This window comes from Micromesistius poutassou (genome assembly GCF_964030765.1).
Source record: "Micromesistius poutassou genome assembly, chromosome: 23".
NCBI classification, from domain to species: Eukaryota; Metazoa; Chordata; class Actinopteri; order Gadiformes; family Gadidae; genus Micromesistius; species Micromesistius poutassou.
Window position 1 is genome coordinate 5,333,148 of NC_140293.1, and position 17,033 is coordinate 5,350,180.

General features: G+C 45.5%; 1 protein-coding gene across 1 annotated transcript; it reads right to left on the reverse strand.

The window, feature by feature from the left end:
* Positions 1–154: 154 nt before the first annotated feature.
* LOC311368342 (phospholipid scramblase 2-like) lies at positions 155–12,195 on the reverse strand. Its single transcript, XM_084487145.1, has 8 exons — positions 11,991–12,195; positions 11,389–11,478; positions 7,517–7,875; positions 7,017–7,059; positions 6,158–6,378; positions 4,004–4,165; positions 2,837–2,998; positions 155–2,701 (listed from the first exon to the last, which is right to left on the reverse strand). The coding sequence occupies exons 2-8, from the start codon at positions 11,399–11,401 to the stop codon at positions 2,642–2,644; spliced, it is 1,020 nt and encodes a 339-aa protein (XP_084343271.1). The 5' UTR covers positions 11,402–11,478; positions 11,991–12,195; the 3' UTR covers positions 155–2,641.
* Positions 12,196–17,033: the final 4,838 nt, after the last annotated feature.

The window sequence follows — 17,033 nt, forward strand, 5'->3', positions numbered from 1 at the left end:
GAGCACATGTGTGTCACATTTTCCAATTGTTCATCTATGTGCCTTTTAAAATTGAGGCGTAGCCTATCACAACTCACAAGGCCTTCCTTTAGGCCACAGAGCATTCTGGGAATTGGTGTGACTGGCCCACACTAAACAAAACAAAAAGAGGAAACACTTTTGAGAGAACAATTTATGTTTTCCTTGAGTGCAAAACAATATACAAGACAACAGAGCTATCACATATTGAACTATTGTGTTCATAGAATATGGATGGCACGATTAACATGCAGTGTTGGTTCACCCTATCGTTAAATATAACTAAGTTCTTCATGAGCCGGTCTCGACGTATGTGATATGTCGGTCATCTTGATTGAGTGTTCTCACGGTCTGATGGCATCAGGGTCTCAGGTTCAACATCCTGTTTGGTCACAACTATTCCAATTGTCACATCTGCATAGATATTCATTTCACGGCTACAATAAGCAAGTTCACAGGGTATATTCTAACTTTTGGCATAAATGACAGTTAGGACAGAGGAGTGCAATCAAATACAAAATCAAGACAAATATTTACAGATATATTTTATAAAATAAACTGGATTGGCACGACGCTAGAGGGATGAAGAATGAAATGCTTCAAAAAAGGCATACAAAGAATATGCCATCTACCCACTTACCTAACTAATCCCTATACAGACAAACCTTTAACGTAGTTGAGCCTACATGCAAAAACAAAAGTTTGGCCAATTTACATTACATTACAGTTTATTACACACTGTACTTTAGGGCTGGAGAAGAGGGCAAGATCATTTTTCATTTGGTCTGTTGAGGGTCCCTTAGCTGAGTCCCAAAATGACTAATCTTTGTAAAGGTATACCGGAAGGCACTTTAAGGTTAAGTTAGACAAAGGTTACAGAACATTATAAAAGGTATGACACATCACAGTGGGCCAAAGTGTGGCAATGCATACCAATACAACAAGCAGGTGTATCTCAGCTCGTGCCTGCAGCCTCTATAATTAACCTAAGGAGCACCTTTTTCCACTTCTACAACCTCAGCTCTGTGGTAAAGGTCGAGGGCAACATGTTAATCATTGCTGTGTGAATGGATCTCTGTATCAATGGCCATGAAGCGTGAGATGAACTCCTGTTGATTCCTTTGAGGGGACTTCCAATGGTACATACTACACATGATGAATGAATTGGACAGCGATTGAAAAACTGTACTATTCCAACACGACGTGACTTGTTCTTATTCCTCATTATTCAAACGAGTCACAGCGAAACACTGGTGATTGTTCTCGACAAGAGACACTCCCCTGTAATGTGTCCATGTGGATGGTTTGTTTGAATGAGTGAATCAAAAGGAGTGAATTCAAACAACCTTTGGTAACTTGCAATTATATATTTGACATATAGGTATATATATATATATATATATATATATATATATATTCTCTGGGAGCGAGCTTTTAAAGCGTTAATTTGTACATTTCCTGCCTGCTGAACTCGAGGAAACCTCAACCTCGCCTACTTATTTTTTTTCCCTTTTCCTCCATCCTTTCCTTCCTCCTCTGTGAAACTGTCCCACATGCTCCTCTCTGTTCTCTCTGTTCTCTCTCTCTCTCGCCCTGCTTGGGTCCCAACCCGAGAACCCTGCGGTCAACCACAGGGACAGAAACTGTTGATGGCCACTGTTGAGTGCACTGAAAGGCCCCCACTCCATTAGGCACCGCAAGCCCTCTCACGACACACAGGAAATCAACGGCTCTGAAGACAACAAGCTTCATGGCAGAGTGGTTTGATTAGAAAGAATATTATAGTCGTAAACATAGGATCGACGCGCAAGACCGTCTGTCCCTGTTCTAAACGCGGTTGTTGCTATTCAATGCGGCGTACAGGTGAGTTAGAATGCCAGCTATAATGCCATTACAAGGAAGCACATCATACTTGTAGAAACACAGGTTTGCAGCAACAATCACAAGACAAAGTTCAGCGGAAAATGACATATCAAGCTTATACGTGTACATCGTTGGATACGAGGCAAGAAGGCACCGGCTTAATGCATTCTTCAGACGTGGGGGTGTGAGATACCGTTACCAGAGCAGCAACTGACACTCACTCAGAAGCGCCTGGCCAAAAGGGCGTGGTCAAATGGACTCCATAGAAAAGGCAGTGTTGTCGTAGAAAAGGCTTGTTTCATGGGCCGTTTTGAATCAAACACGCACTTCGCTTGATACTGGGGACCATTACAAAAAGTGATTTGTTTCTATAACTACGGCTTCCTCCTGTGTCACTTTATATAACACAACATGGTATGAATGATTATCTTAGGAAAAAAAAGGGAACTGACTTTGTTGCGGCCTCTGACACAGTTCAATTTGCGTGGTGCCACTATGTCATGAGAAGGACACTGATGAGTTTAGTTAACTTCAAGTTGATTTTCTGAGAGGAAAAGTTTGTAAAAACGTGACCGTGGCCGTGGCCATCACGGATAATGCACCACTCGATTTCCCTAAGAAAATAAACCCCAGGTCGTTTGAAACTCATCCGCGCGGTGCGCAGCAGGAGGAATAAAAAAAAAAAAAAGCGCCCAGATTTCACAACGCCCTGCCGCGTCCTGTGTCATCGCCGCCGCCGCCCTCCTCCTCCTCCTCCTCTTCAGCTGAAGATGGTGCTGCGCTGGTTCGCCTCGCCCACCTTCTCGAAGAACATGAAGTCCTGCACAGCAGACACGAGAAGACACGAGTCATTCAAAAGACACAGCACAACAACACCACCACCACCGCCACTACTACTACCACAAACACGACACGCCACGCCAGCCCCCGGGCGCGGGTACGACGAGGGACTCACGATGAGGAAGCAGGCGCCCATGAGCACGGCCTTCATCTTCACGTCCAGGTCCATGGGGAACTGGATGCCGAAGTTGTCAGTGTCTGTGAACACCTCCTTCAGCAGCCCGCTCCACTGCTTGCTGATGCGACCGATGGGCTGCTTGCCGTCTTTGGTTTTCAGCTGCGATGGGGGGGGGTGGGGAGGCACAGATCACGCGGCTCAACGTTAGAAGTGGAAGATGAGGGCCGGGGGAAGTGATATGCGTTTGAGGGTTGAAACTGTTTGTGGTTAGGCTGTTGTTTTTTTTAAATCAGATACCGTTTTTTTTTTAATCAGATACCATTGTGACAACAAAATGTACACGATAACACACCTGAGGTGGACTGTGGAGAATGGTATGTTATTGTGTACATTTCGTTGTCACAACGGCATCTGATTAAAAAAAACGGTATCTGATTTTTTTTTTTTTTTAAAACAGCCTAACCACAAACAGTTTCAACCCTCAAATGACGTGTTGTCGTGTCGTTTCGTTGTCACGACAGTCCACCACAGGTGCTGTGGAGAATGGTGTGTTGTCGTGCACATTTCGTTGTGGTGTGTTGAACCCTGAACTCCATTTCATGGTTAACTTCAAGCCTGAAATACAAATCTTTTTCCAGTGTGTCGGATGCATCGGATTAAACGTGAAAGGCATTGGATCCTTCTAGATGGAACTGGATGGTGCAAACGTGACATAACACACCTAGCCTTGCATTAGCCCAATGCAGGCTTTGCTGTATATGGGGAGTGTAAAATATTTGATTATTTTATAGGCTGAACTCTGAAGCCTGTCATAGGCTTGAGATTTACAACTATAGAGGAGCGGTGAATTATAGAGGTGGATGGAAAAACAACCACGAGGTGTCCTGCAGGTTCAACAATACAAAGTGTTGGTGAACATTTCTGGGCTCTGTTAGAATCACAATGTACAAAGTTGTTAAACAGGGGAAAATCTCTGTATTAGAAAAAAGAAGTCGGCTACTTCTGGCTAATAACGCTTTTCTAGAGTTGTATATATCTATATATGTCTATATATTTCTTTTAAAACGTCATAAAAGCAGAGAAAATCAAAGTCAAGCCTCAGGGAAACACATTAGCACTAAATGTAGTAAAGGAACTGAAAACAAAACGGCGGCCGCCTCTCACCTCGAAGTTGACGTCGCCGCAGCAGTTGCAGGCGAAGCAGGGCCCCTCCAGCGCCATCACCTTCTCCTTGTTGGCGTTGCTGATGGAGAAGCGCGGCAGACACGGGTGCCAGTCCTGGTTGACGTAGCCGATGGTGGTGCCCGGTGGAGCCTGGACCTCCAACTGTCCCGACACGAAAACACAAAAGAAGAAGAAGAAGAAGAAGAGTGAGCATGAGAGTCTGGGCATCATGACTCCCGTTACATTACCACCTGGGTTCATCCCAGTCTATGATGGTCAGATTGGGCCACTTGTGTAGTGCACATGTAGTGCACTTATTACAGCGTCGCCATTTTGCAGTGTTGTCTAGATAGACGCATACTTTATTGATCCCTCGGGGAATTTCAAAGAATATATGTGAATATGCAAGTGTACAAATATTGTCTCCCTCCATTGTCGTCCTTCTGTTGTTCCGACAGGCTGACAAGTAACATACTGCTGCCGGTTCACGCCGCCAATCCGCTTAATAGCGCACTATAAAGTGTTCACTCCATAGGTAATAGGAAACGAGGGGACAAGCATAACAAGTGGCACGCAGCCTCTGTCACAGCGGTCGGCCCACACCCTGCTCCCCAGGTGCTTCATTAGACTGAGGGTTGCGTTTCAATGCCTTGCCAAAAGGGACTAATGAGTTTCACATGGAGCCCTGTCACGGGAGACCACCACAAGACCAGGTGGGAGTCCCACAAGGGCAGCGTGGGAGGAGGGGCGTCGCCAAAGAGACCGGGAGGTGAGGCCATTACAGCAGACAAGAGGGAGGAGGTGAAAGGGTTCAGGGGACATGCACAGGGCTGGTACATCAGAGTGCATCATGGGACTTTTTGTGGGCGATACTTCACCAGCATAACACCATACCCCCACGGCGATGCTACATGTTGATGTACCGTAGCCTAGGCTAACAGAAACGCGGCGAAACAACGTTTCTGTTAGCCTAGGATACGGTACATCAACATGTAGCATGGCAGTTTCAAACACAACAATGTCACCCCATTATGACGAATAATTGAACAGTTCATGACAAAACATCGACGGTTAACGTCTTAACTCTCCTAAATCTCAGAAACGGAGGCTGTCATTGCCATGTGACGTCGCGCTGCACCAGACCTGTCCAGGGCAGGGGAGCGGGAAAAACTGGTTCTCCGGACGACAAGGGCGGCTTTCAGGGACTCTGAACAAAGACCCTCCTGAGCCGCGGTGTTTGGCCAACGCTGGCCAGATTACGACCCGGCGACATTCCGCTCACAACACCGTCCCCATACGGGGTCTCAAGCCCGAGCTCTATTTTTAGACCAACCCACGCCCATATTTGGGACACCACGATGGAGTCAGTGTTGCCTCCCGAGAGACTTAAGTGGTGTCCCGTATCAACGCGGTCAAATATTAACAATGGCGAAGATATCCTTGAACTCCCAACATTTTAAACAGTCGGAGGGGTCCAGATATTAGCACCCAGATAGCACGCGTGTTTGCCAACCTTATGCGTCTTGGCAGAGCTCCAATGGAGCGGTTTAGATCCACACTAACACATTAACGCCTCGCACGTACGGGGTGGGGCTCTGCTAAGAGGTGGACGATCCATTACTGGTTTGTACCGCATGTGCTAAGCAGAGGATGCTGCTTTGCATTGGCCATCAATGGACTTCTTGTGAAGGGCTACGCTACGCGCAATCGGCGTGGCGCGAGCACGCGCACACGCACACACACACACACACACACACACACACTCTCTCTCAGCGGAACATTTCACGCCGTCAATGCCCTGTGCATTCAACTCTTCTTTGGCAGAGCATCATCTGTACACATAAACTGATTTGATTTAACTAAATTTTATACTACTCTACTCTATACTACCAGTGTTTCCCACACATAGGCCAATGTGTGGCGCTGTGCCACGGATTGAACAACGAGCACCACAAATTGATTCCGCTTTTCTTATTTATTTTTACTTGAACGCGACTTTTAAATGTAACTCCGCCAATTTATTCCAACCCGTTCACTCCGACACTCATAAAGACAGAAGCGGGTTAGCTTCAAGTTAGCATTTCCCTGCTAGCCGCACACGTACGACTCCGTATGTCGGGGGGGGGGAACCCCCAACAGCGAGGGGACTCGAACCTCTTGCAGGCAGCAGGGGCACCAGCAGGAGACGCAGCGGAAGGGCCGGACGAGGCGGATGACCTCGCAGTCGTTGTTGTCCTTGATCTTCATGTCGAAGCTGCGCAGCGCGCCGCAGCAGTTGCGCGTGCAGCAGTCGTTCTTCTCCTTGGCCTTGTAGATCTTCTGGCCCAGGCTGTTCTTGATCTCGTACTGGTTGTTGGTCTCGAAGCTGAAGAGTGCTGGGGGGGAGGGGGGAGGGATATAAATGGTCAATGGTAAATGGACTGCATTTATATAGCGCTTTTATCCAAAGCGTTTGACTTTGACGTTCACCCATTCATGCGCGCGCTCACACACCGACGGCGGAGTCAACCGTGCGAGGCGACAGCCGGCTCGTCAGGAGCAGTCAGGGTGAGGGCGTCTCGCTCAGGGACACTTTGACACAGCTAGGAGGAGCCGGGGATCGAACTAGCGACCTTGCGGTTACCAGCCAACCCGCTCTACCTCCTGAGCTGCTGCCGGGAGACGCACAAGAGCTTATGGATTGGTGACGGTGGTTTGATGTGGCTGATGGGGGTTTAAGTGTGAGTTCAAAGGGGTTGTTTGTTAACCTATAAACTCTTCTAATTCAGTTTTCTGAAAACTCACATCATGTCGTAATTTGAATTCGGCGAAAAAGGAAGTAGGTGTGTTTGAAGATTGACCAAAAGGTTTTTCCCAATAATAGTAACAGTGTGAAATATACAATTAACAAAAAGGTTTATTAACATTAATATTATTATTAAAGAGCCTTTAATAACATTTATTGTTACTATTAAAGTAGGTTTTTAAGTTGTAAGTACCAGTACCAGTCCTACCAGTCTAGGATTCCTCCTACCTTCCAGGAGTTCCACTTTCTGGTGGATGAGTATCTGGTCGATCTGAAACACATGCAAAAACACACATGACAAACTCGAAAGAATGCTGACGGCCACCAAGAGCACATCATCACCTATCATCATCATCTACATTACCTATCCCTCCATCTCTCACACAACAATCAAACCACAACAAAACCCACTCTGATAACGTTGGCTTAAAAGGTGACATATTATACCACCGGGTGTGAGTGTGATTAGCGGTTACAAGCCGTTTAGAAAATCTGCCTCTTCTGACATCCCTAGTGGGCGTGTCCACCTAGATGTGTGACGGATAGATGAGCAACGCTTGATACAATCGATATGGACACCCCCACTTGTGATGTCAGAAGAGGCAGATTTTCGAAAAAAAAAATAAAATAAAAAAAAACTTGTAACGGCTAATCACACCCACACCTGGTGGTATAACATGTCACCTTTAAATAACAGCACGACAACGCTGAGGAACCCCAGAACCCACCTGGGTCAGGTACTCCAGGCCCGGGGGGACCCCCACCGGGACCACCGCCTGCCCGGGCGCCGGGGACACGACGTTGCTCTTAGGCGCGTCGTTGTACTGGGGGTTGTGTGCCGGGGGCGGGCCGTGGCCCATGGGGCCGTGGCCCATGGGGCCCGGGCCCATGGGGCCCGGCTGGTACATGACGGGCTGGTCCTGGTGGGGCCCCGGGTGGGGCGGGTAGCCCACGCTGAAGCCCGGCGGCGGGGCTGCCTGGCTGGGGTCCCCGTATCCCCCCCCCTGGGGGACCGGGTACGGGGCCAGAGAGTAGCCCCCTGGTTGGCCCATGGGGTAGGGCGGCTGGTTGGGGGAGCCTGGGTAGCCTGGTGGGGGTATAAGGGGGGAGGGGGGGATGTGAATAAACCGCTGCTCCACATCCTCACCATGACGCACTCGAACGTCAAGATAAATTCCTACTACTACTACTACTACTACTACTACTACTAATTCCTACTATGTTCTGCATAATTGGCAAATAAAACTATTTTATTTGCCAATTATGATTCTGATTCTGATCAACCGATATATCGGACGGACGATATTATCGGCCGATATTTTGCTTTTTTTACGTGTAACGTATCGGCCGATTTTTTCCGAGGCATGATTTACAGACAGGTCAATAAGTGTTCCTTTTTTAAATTGAGACTTGTAACATTTGTTATCATCATTGTGTCATTTCTATGATGTCAATTGAGGGAGCAAAAGCAGTATCGGCTCAGAATATCGGCTCAAGAAAATCGGTATCGAGAAATCGTCTCAAGAAAATAGGTATCAGTCCTAAAAAATCCATATCGGTCTATGCCTACATCAGACCCGCATTGAGGACGGTGTGGCGACACACAGCACATGGGGTGCGTTGGGCAGCGAGACACAGGTGGACAAGTTGGGAATGTTCAAATTCTGGTGGCTGTATATTCTTATATAATATATTCTTATATAACACTTTCACAGCTTTGCACCTGTAGTCCATATTCAAATCTACAAATACAAAAACATGCAAAGAGGCTTCGTTGCTCTGATAAGAAAATAGTGAGCCAGGTGGGGGTACAGATAGAGCGCCGGGGGTTGGTTTTGATGCCAATGTCCATTTATTTTTCCCAGAGACTTTATCATCATTTTTACTGCCAGTATAAACACAAATGCCATAAACTGCACAGATGCAGTGATTATCGGCCTATATGAAAGGAACCCAACCTCTAACACTAACTTGAGACTTCATGTAAAACACAGAAACAACCCTGTGTTTGTATGTTTTGTTTTTTACATGAAGCGTTTGTAGGGGCAGCAGCCAGAACGAGTTGAAGTAGCGTGTTGCGTCGGGGCGCGTGACCTGACCTTTCCTTTATAAACTTATAAGACTCAAATTAAATGTACCTTTGACATACAGTATCATGGCCCCGGCTTCACAAACACTATCTGCTTTTCTTGCATTGCACAACGCACAGTTTGGCCTCCACTTCCACATTGCGGCGACTGATAACACACAGCGTGTGGCAATGGGGGGCCGGTAGAATGAACTGCTGAAAGTAAGCACATGACCTTATAAGGAAGTTGTGCCCCCCCCCCCCACCGTTTTTTTTAAAAATCGAAGAAAAAAAAATTATTCAGACTTTCACAAACCCAACAGCGGGAATAAAGAATCAAAAATGAAATACGAGCGTGAAATAATGGTGCAAAGGATTAATGGAAGAGTGGGACTGGACCCGTCTAACAATCCTGCCATGCCTCAGCTAATGTATCACGCCTGACCCTACAGGTTTGGCAGAAGGGGACACCAGTCCAACAATGGCCGCTCACATTCCCGTCATGAGACAAAAAAACGTTACTCCACGACTTGGTGATTCAGGGCAGAAGGCCGCCAATTACACTGCATCTGGCACACATGAATGCAAGTAGAAAGTAGCACATGATTCATTCAAACGATGCAAGGACTTTTCCTCACAAAGTTCTGCACCATTTGGGTAACCCCCGAACCCCAAACAATGTGTGGGGTTGAGTGGTAAGGCTTGGCTGTGTTGGCTATAATTTGACCCTCATGAAAAACATGTCATGTGCCTTTAAGAGAACAACCAAAACAGATGTGAGTGATTCCACTTAATGCCTTGCTGCACCCTTCCCTTTATATTGTAAAGCGCATGCACACACACACACACACACACACACACACACACACACACACACACACACACACACACACACACACACACACACACACACACACACACACACACACACACACACACACACACACACACACACAATAAACAGCCCTTTGGTTCTGTTGGCCGGTTTGAAGGGGAATTTTAAGTTGTCATGGACACCACCCTCCCCCTTCAAACAGCCTTCCAGGAACGACTCCATTTCTGTTGGGAGGTGAAGGAATTTGGGCAGCGTCTCGGCAGATAGCGATTATGTGACGTCATTAGGGCAAGCATGCATTGTGTGGAAGACCTGGTTCCACCTGAAAAGGCCACTGTATGCAATAGCTTACTGCCAGCTTCTTCCTCAACCATTCACTCATTTACGTCGAAAGAAACCTCCATGCTCTTCTACGGAACTTGTCAGACTAGTTTAGACATGTTTTGACCCGGATGATTCTATGATTTATTTTCTAAACAGTCCTCCAGGGTAGTTTTTAATAGACGCACGGGAGACAGGAACAGGATGGCACTAGCTCATGTTTGTGCTCTTTCAATGAGTTTACCACAGCATCAAATCAAATGCTTGTATTTCAAAAGAACTACCACACCAATTCAAACATTAAGTCAACAGGACTACCACACCAATTCATCCATTAAGCCAACAGGTCTACCACACCAAATCAAACGCATGTGTATTCACAATACATATTTTGGTTTTGCGTCATTCCACTTCACCAAACAATGCTTGCTCCATGTTTTTTTTCTAGTTCTTAGTGTCGAATGTGTCTTCACATTTCTACCCCATCGCAAGGTCTAGTGCCCCACAATTCGCAAAATTGATAAGGCTAAACCTGCCTCTAAGCCATTTAATTTTGTTACTAACCGAACCACCTTTCTGCTGGGAACAGTGAGAGTTATTAAAGTCATTGGAGCTTTCCTGCCTAGCAGAGGGAGGAGTCTGAACAGGTCGATTTCCTTTATTATTTTTCAAATTTTAATCTGTTTTTGTTTCAATCATGAGTAACCTAATGAGTTTGTTATTTTTTTAAGTAGCCTAAGCCTGGTTTACTTGTGTATGATGAGTATACTTTTATGTTTACTATTGCCTTTTCTTCTTTCTTTTTGTGGATTTAGTTAATTGTTAATTGTTTACCAGTAGATACACTGCATTCTCATTATAATGTTGATCTTTAAACTACATTTAACATGATCAAGAGGGAGGAATGTAGAATGTTGATGTATTTTAGTGTCTCTCTGTCTTCACATTTCTTAAGTCTATGAACAATCCTCCATTTGTTAAGTCCCAACGAGGACGAACCAACCCTGTGGTCTGGGACATAGCCAGGGCCAGATACCTTATCAAGGGAGAGGCTGCTTCTGTTATTTTGTTATTCACGTTTTCTTTATTATAATACTAGCCCGAAACCTTTGGTTCGGTTAGAAGAGGGATCGACAGCGAGTCAGGAGACTGCTTCTCACCCACCTACACTATAGAGTATTCAACCTAAGTCTGTATCTTGCTGTATTACATCCTGAAATAAACCATCTATTCGAACCTCTGATCCAACCTGTCAAGCTTCCTTGATTTCCACTTCAAGAATTACTACTACGACGAAAAATGCACAACGCAGAGTCTACACGAACAGTTTAGAAATAAGCAGAAATCTAACATTAGTGATATAATAGCCTACTCACCGGGGGCGGACATGGCGGGAATCAGACGGCTGGACAGAACAAAGCGAACTCCAGAGGCGGCTGTCCCAACCAGAAGGTTTCTATAGGAACCTGTGGAGGAGGAGGGTGGAACAACACGTACAAAACAAACAGGTCGAGTTAAGAACACGTAAATGAAACAGCGATGTGCTATCCCTTATCTACGCCGGGATAAGGGATAACTGATCGGGATGGAAGTTCAATGTGATAACATTCTGGCAGGCATGTAATCTGGGGGAATATGTTGAAGAAATGGGTGGGGCGCTCCTGGCCTGACTTTTATGATGGAGCATGGAAGCTCCATGGGACAGAGGAGTGGTCCCATACAGCCGAGACTTCGGGTGCCCCATGTTTTTGGTTAACAGCCATAATGGTAGTGACGCATGTTTTCAGAGCTGGTAGTTAAACCTGTCACGTCAAAATAACGTGCACAACGCATCCGCTTCTCCAGGCGACGCGCCTGTGGCAATGTCGATTCAACTCTTAATTGGAAGCACGTTTTTGTTTCTAAGGTCAATAGAGACGCCAACATCCTTAAATGGTGACGGAGACGGTGGAAACATGTAACAAGAAAGAAATCTTACTTTCACGTTGCGCTCCTCCGACGCGTACTGCGAATTGGAATGGCTCCCCACGCGTAAAGATCACTGTGGGTTAATATTGACGTTTCTGGTCGTCTGTCGATGGAGCCAACGAAATATAAAATCTGTCACTGATGGTTCGTTTAGCGATGCCTTCACTCCTCCCACTTGTTTCTTTCGGAGCAGTATCTTTCCGATTACTCTCACACTTTTCCTTCTCCTTCCCCAATCACACTCAATGTGAGACCACGTGATCATAATCCTTGCACGTCGCCTTTGAGAAGCTCAACGATTATGCAGTTAGTCACTAATCGAATTACCCCCCGCCAAGAGCCAGCATGTTGATTTATGTTAGATATGACAGGACATTCAGGCTTGCTGCTTGTATTACTATGGTCTATAACGTGTTATTCATACGAGTAATAATTATCTGGGTGGGATGACCGTCATGGGGATTTCCTTGAAAATGTGTTTTTTTTTCGCCAGCCTCAAATCCAGAGAATGTTACATTTCTGCGTTCGCCACTAGAGGGAAGCAAATACATCATGTTTCAATTAGCCTGTCGTCGAGTTGGATCATAATTAACTGGACTCTCTACTAGGCTGTTTAAGTAGAAGAGTTGCAGACTCCCTTATAAAGCACACAGATACATACATACATGATCCGATGGCTGTGTGTGTGTGTGTGTGTGTGTGTGTGTGTGTGTGTGTGTGTGTGTGTGTGTGTGTGTGTGTGTGTGTGTGTGTGTGTGTGTGCGTTATTAAACCATAAACCAATCGGACATAAAATAAAGAAAAGTAAAAGTTGTGAATTGTATGATGATGTCAGGGACACCCAGGGCCGGCCATACGCATAGTCGCCTAGCGGGCGCGCCCTTCTGGTGGGCTCTGGTCGCCCTCAAAGGATTTTTCTTTTTCTTTTTTTCCCCTACCGTTTTCTCTTATCCTCCTTGTTTATCACAAAAGTTATGCTGTGCTGCTTTAAAAGTGCTTTTGCTTACATATGTGTTCATAAAAGCGTTAGTAAGTCATAAGAATTTATAAAAATAAATATATATATTTTTGTCTTGAAATCATGTTTTTGTCCATATATACGTACTGTAGAATGAGTTGGTGGTGATTAGCCATTACTTGTGGGGTTTTTAGTGTGCGGCGGTGGCAACCCCAAATGGGCCCAAAAAAAACTTGCGGCCCCCACTTTAGATGCCTATTGGGGCCCCTGATAACCTTTAGTACAAACTTCGCCCTTGGGGGCCAAATGTGTTCGCATGTTTTCTCTCCAATGACAAAACTGGTGCTGCGTCAATATCTGCATTTATTTCAGTAAAACGTCCTTCCGAATACACTCATCCACAGAGATAGATCACAGTGTCATTATACTACATGACATATGACACCATATTATTGACACATCTTCTGATTAATTCTAGCAGCCTGACGAAGGCCACTACTTGCGTGTCTATATTAAGCCCCCGCTCCAACCTGGGATACTTATAGCCAGCCCGCCCCCCCACGGCACGCGACCCTGGGGGGGGGTGGAGCCCATAAGGAAGTGATTCTGTCAACAAGCAGTGGAACACGCCAGGAGGACTGACAGACGGACAGACACGTTGGCACCACCCTCCTCTGGGCCAGAAGTCTGTCTTCACTTATTCTCCCGCACTTCATGCACCATCTCATTAAAAATATCGTTAAACACGTCTCGAAATTAAACATGGGGGTGTGCGTCCACATTTAGATTGCTATTGTAAAAGAGCTTGAATTTGACCGGCTTCAGACGATCCAGATATAGTGTATTATGTTTTTAGAATCATACATTTTTTATAATTTCTTTGTGATTTTCACATTGACACGTTGGCTTGAGTTAATAATCAGTTGGATCGAGCACTTTAAAATAACCGGTTACTTCTAACTAAAATAATATTGGGACATCAATATTATCAACCTTTATGCTACATTTTGTGTTGAACGAAGGGTCCTCTGTTTTAAGTGGAATGACCCTTGCAAGAAACTAAAAACCTTTTCAAAACGTTGCGTCGAGGTTGCTTTGGTGGAAATATGCTGTAGTAGAAGAAAAAGAAAAAATAAACGTTCACATCATTTGAAAATAATATTTTAAAAGATTGGTGAGATTAAATTGGCCCACTGAGCCTACAACTGTGGGCAGCGCTGCCCTTAACGCTCAACAATGCATTATCGAAACATAAGCCTCTATGCATAACAGGTCTCCTACACAGTAGAGGCAGGCTAGAGCGAGAGTAGCCCCTGAAAAACGAGACTAATCAAGTGAGGACTATCTCGCCCCTGCCCATACCAAGACTCTCCTTGGTTTATTTATACGTCGCACATCTATCAACGCTCATTCTATGTTGGTCGAGGCCGGCCTTCTATAATTAGAAACAATCAGAGGAGGGCGGGAAAAACGGCAAAAGTGAAAACGTGTCGGAACGTGCATATACCACACGCCCCCACCCCATGTTATCTCTCTTGTCGTTATCTCTCCGTCCGTCGCTACTATGTCTTCCCTCTGTGCATGTGGAGAACGGGGGTCTGTGTGTGTGTGTGTGTGTGTGTGTGTGTGTGTGTGTGTGTGTGTGTGTGTGTGTGTGTGTGTGTATGTGTGTGTGTGTGTGTGTGTGTGTGTGTGTGTGTGTGTGTGTCTGTGTGTGGTCTTTATTGGATAACAATCTTGTGAGGAAGCCAGGCAGAACACCCCAGCACCAATCAGGTTTTTCTCCATTCCACAAACAAAGAGGGAGTGCTCCCATATCTGAGTCCAGGGCCTGGGCTCCTCTTACTGTAAGTGCATCATTAGAATTGATGGTGATGGACGGATGAGCAGAAGTGATTATCTGATTATGGCTTTCTGGCAGCCTGTCCATATATATGACATTAAATTAAATATTAAGGATTCGAGAATTTAGGAAATCACCTCCTGCTAAAATAAAGTTTCTTACTAAAATCTTCATCTAATTGTTCATCTAATTGCTTTAATTTTCAATTAGATGAACGAGGAGAAGATTGATACAAATATTCACAATGAGATAATATATATACATAATGAGAAACATAATGAACATAATGAGAAACCTAGATCAGGGTTGTAGACGGATTATGTAAAACCCTTTAGACAAGCCGGTAAACAAGAAATCCAAACGCCCACAATAATTCCCTTGTGGAAGTTTTTTTTATCCATCCTCATATCTACAGAGTAGGATGATGGTTGAGGTACATGAGGGAGGGGTGTGTGTGTATGTGCGTGTGTGTGTGTGTGTGTGTGTGTGTGTGTGTGTGTGTGTGCACACACGTGTGTGTGTGTGTGTGTGTGTGTGTGTGTGTCTGTGCATGTGTGTGTGTGTGTGTGTGTGTGTGTGTGCATGTGTGTGTGTGTGTGTGTGTGTGTGTACATGTGTGTGTGTGTGTGTGTGTGTGTCTGTGCGTGTGTGTGTGTACGTGTGCATGTGTGTGTGTGTGTGTGTGTGTCTGTAAGACAAAGTCAATAGCGTCCATGACAGCGCCAGCCATCAGATGTTAATTGCCAGCGTCCGCCAGCACACACACCCTTAGCCTAAACAGCCCAAGACGCTCCATATAAACCCACCCTGAGGTCTAAGGCTACAAATACTCAGCAAATTCACAGCATTGTCCTCAGAATACACGCTGCAGCCGAACCCAGCCCCAGCAGACCTAAAGGGCCATCCATTGCCACTGAACTTCCCCTGCTGACCACAGAAGACTGACGGTGAGCCTTTGCTTTATTCATCACGGCACTGGCCTCTTCCTGGCAAGCTATTCCGTCGAGGACATAACATAAGCCGTTGTATTTTGGTTGAGCTAGGGAAACAAAGTGTCATCAGAGATTTGTATATCAATGAGCCAGATTTGATGTATTTTTCCAGATGCTCTGCAGATGTGTGGTTCCGTTGCTAGTGTTTCATCTGTTGGTGAAGGAGATGTCGGCTTTTGTGTTACCTAAAGCCCCCAGAGCCAAAAGGGTGGGTTCCTTTACACTTTCTAATGCTTTGGTTTACTTGGGATGTCAGAAATGTGCTCAGGGAGATGCTGATACAAAAATAACATCTAACATCACATCAACATTCAGAGATTTAAAAAGGTCACGTTACAAATCCAGTGACCCGGAAACTTGCATTCATTTGGAAAAAATTGCCAAATTTGCAATGTCCTCTGACCGTGTGGCTGTCACCGCGGGTGTTCCAGGAGGTGAGCTTGCTGAACCCAGACTTCCCCCACGAGGAGGTGAATCCTGGGGATCTGTCTCCCGGGGACGACCCCTGGGATCTGGAGGGTCGTCGTTCACACACGGGGTCCGTTCTCTTCCTCCCCCAGCCGCAGCTGCCTCCGACCTCCCGCCACGACCCCCCGCACAGTCACAGGAGGGGCCAGGAGAAGAGGTGAGGATGCAGTTAAAATGCAGTGGAACTCTGGGAATACATGCTGAGCGATGTATCGAGTGTGTAGGGCGAGTTATCCGTCTCAAGAAGAAAAGGAGCAGAACATTGAACATTTGCAGAAAATTCTACATTTGAAGAAAATGTGTACAGATAGTGAAAATGTGCAGTATTTGTTTTGAATTGTGCCAATATACAGGCACTGAAATACATTTTCAAGTTGTGTATACACCACAAACCTTTTGGGGGTTTTGGTTTGAACTAACATTCATATTTTATCATATCACTCAAAACATTAACTGTATTTTGAGTGAATTTGAATGTATTTAGTCATCACCTCTTTTTTTTCATTCAGTTACACCTTCAGCATTGATATCACCGAGCCACTAACAAGGCTCACTTATGGATAATCAACATATAATTGTATTTACCTGGCTTACCTGGATTCAATGCCTTGCTAACCAACAGGAGGAAACTGGCTCCCATGGACTCCATTGGCAGTTCTCTAATGTCCGGTCACCGAAACCGGAAGGCAAGACATCAGGATACATTGATTATTATTGATTATAAATGATGTGTTTACATATGAATGATATGTATGGTGAAATAAATGCCTGTGTGTGTATACATTTGTTACA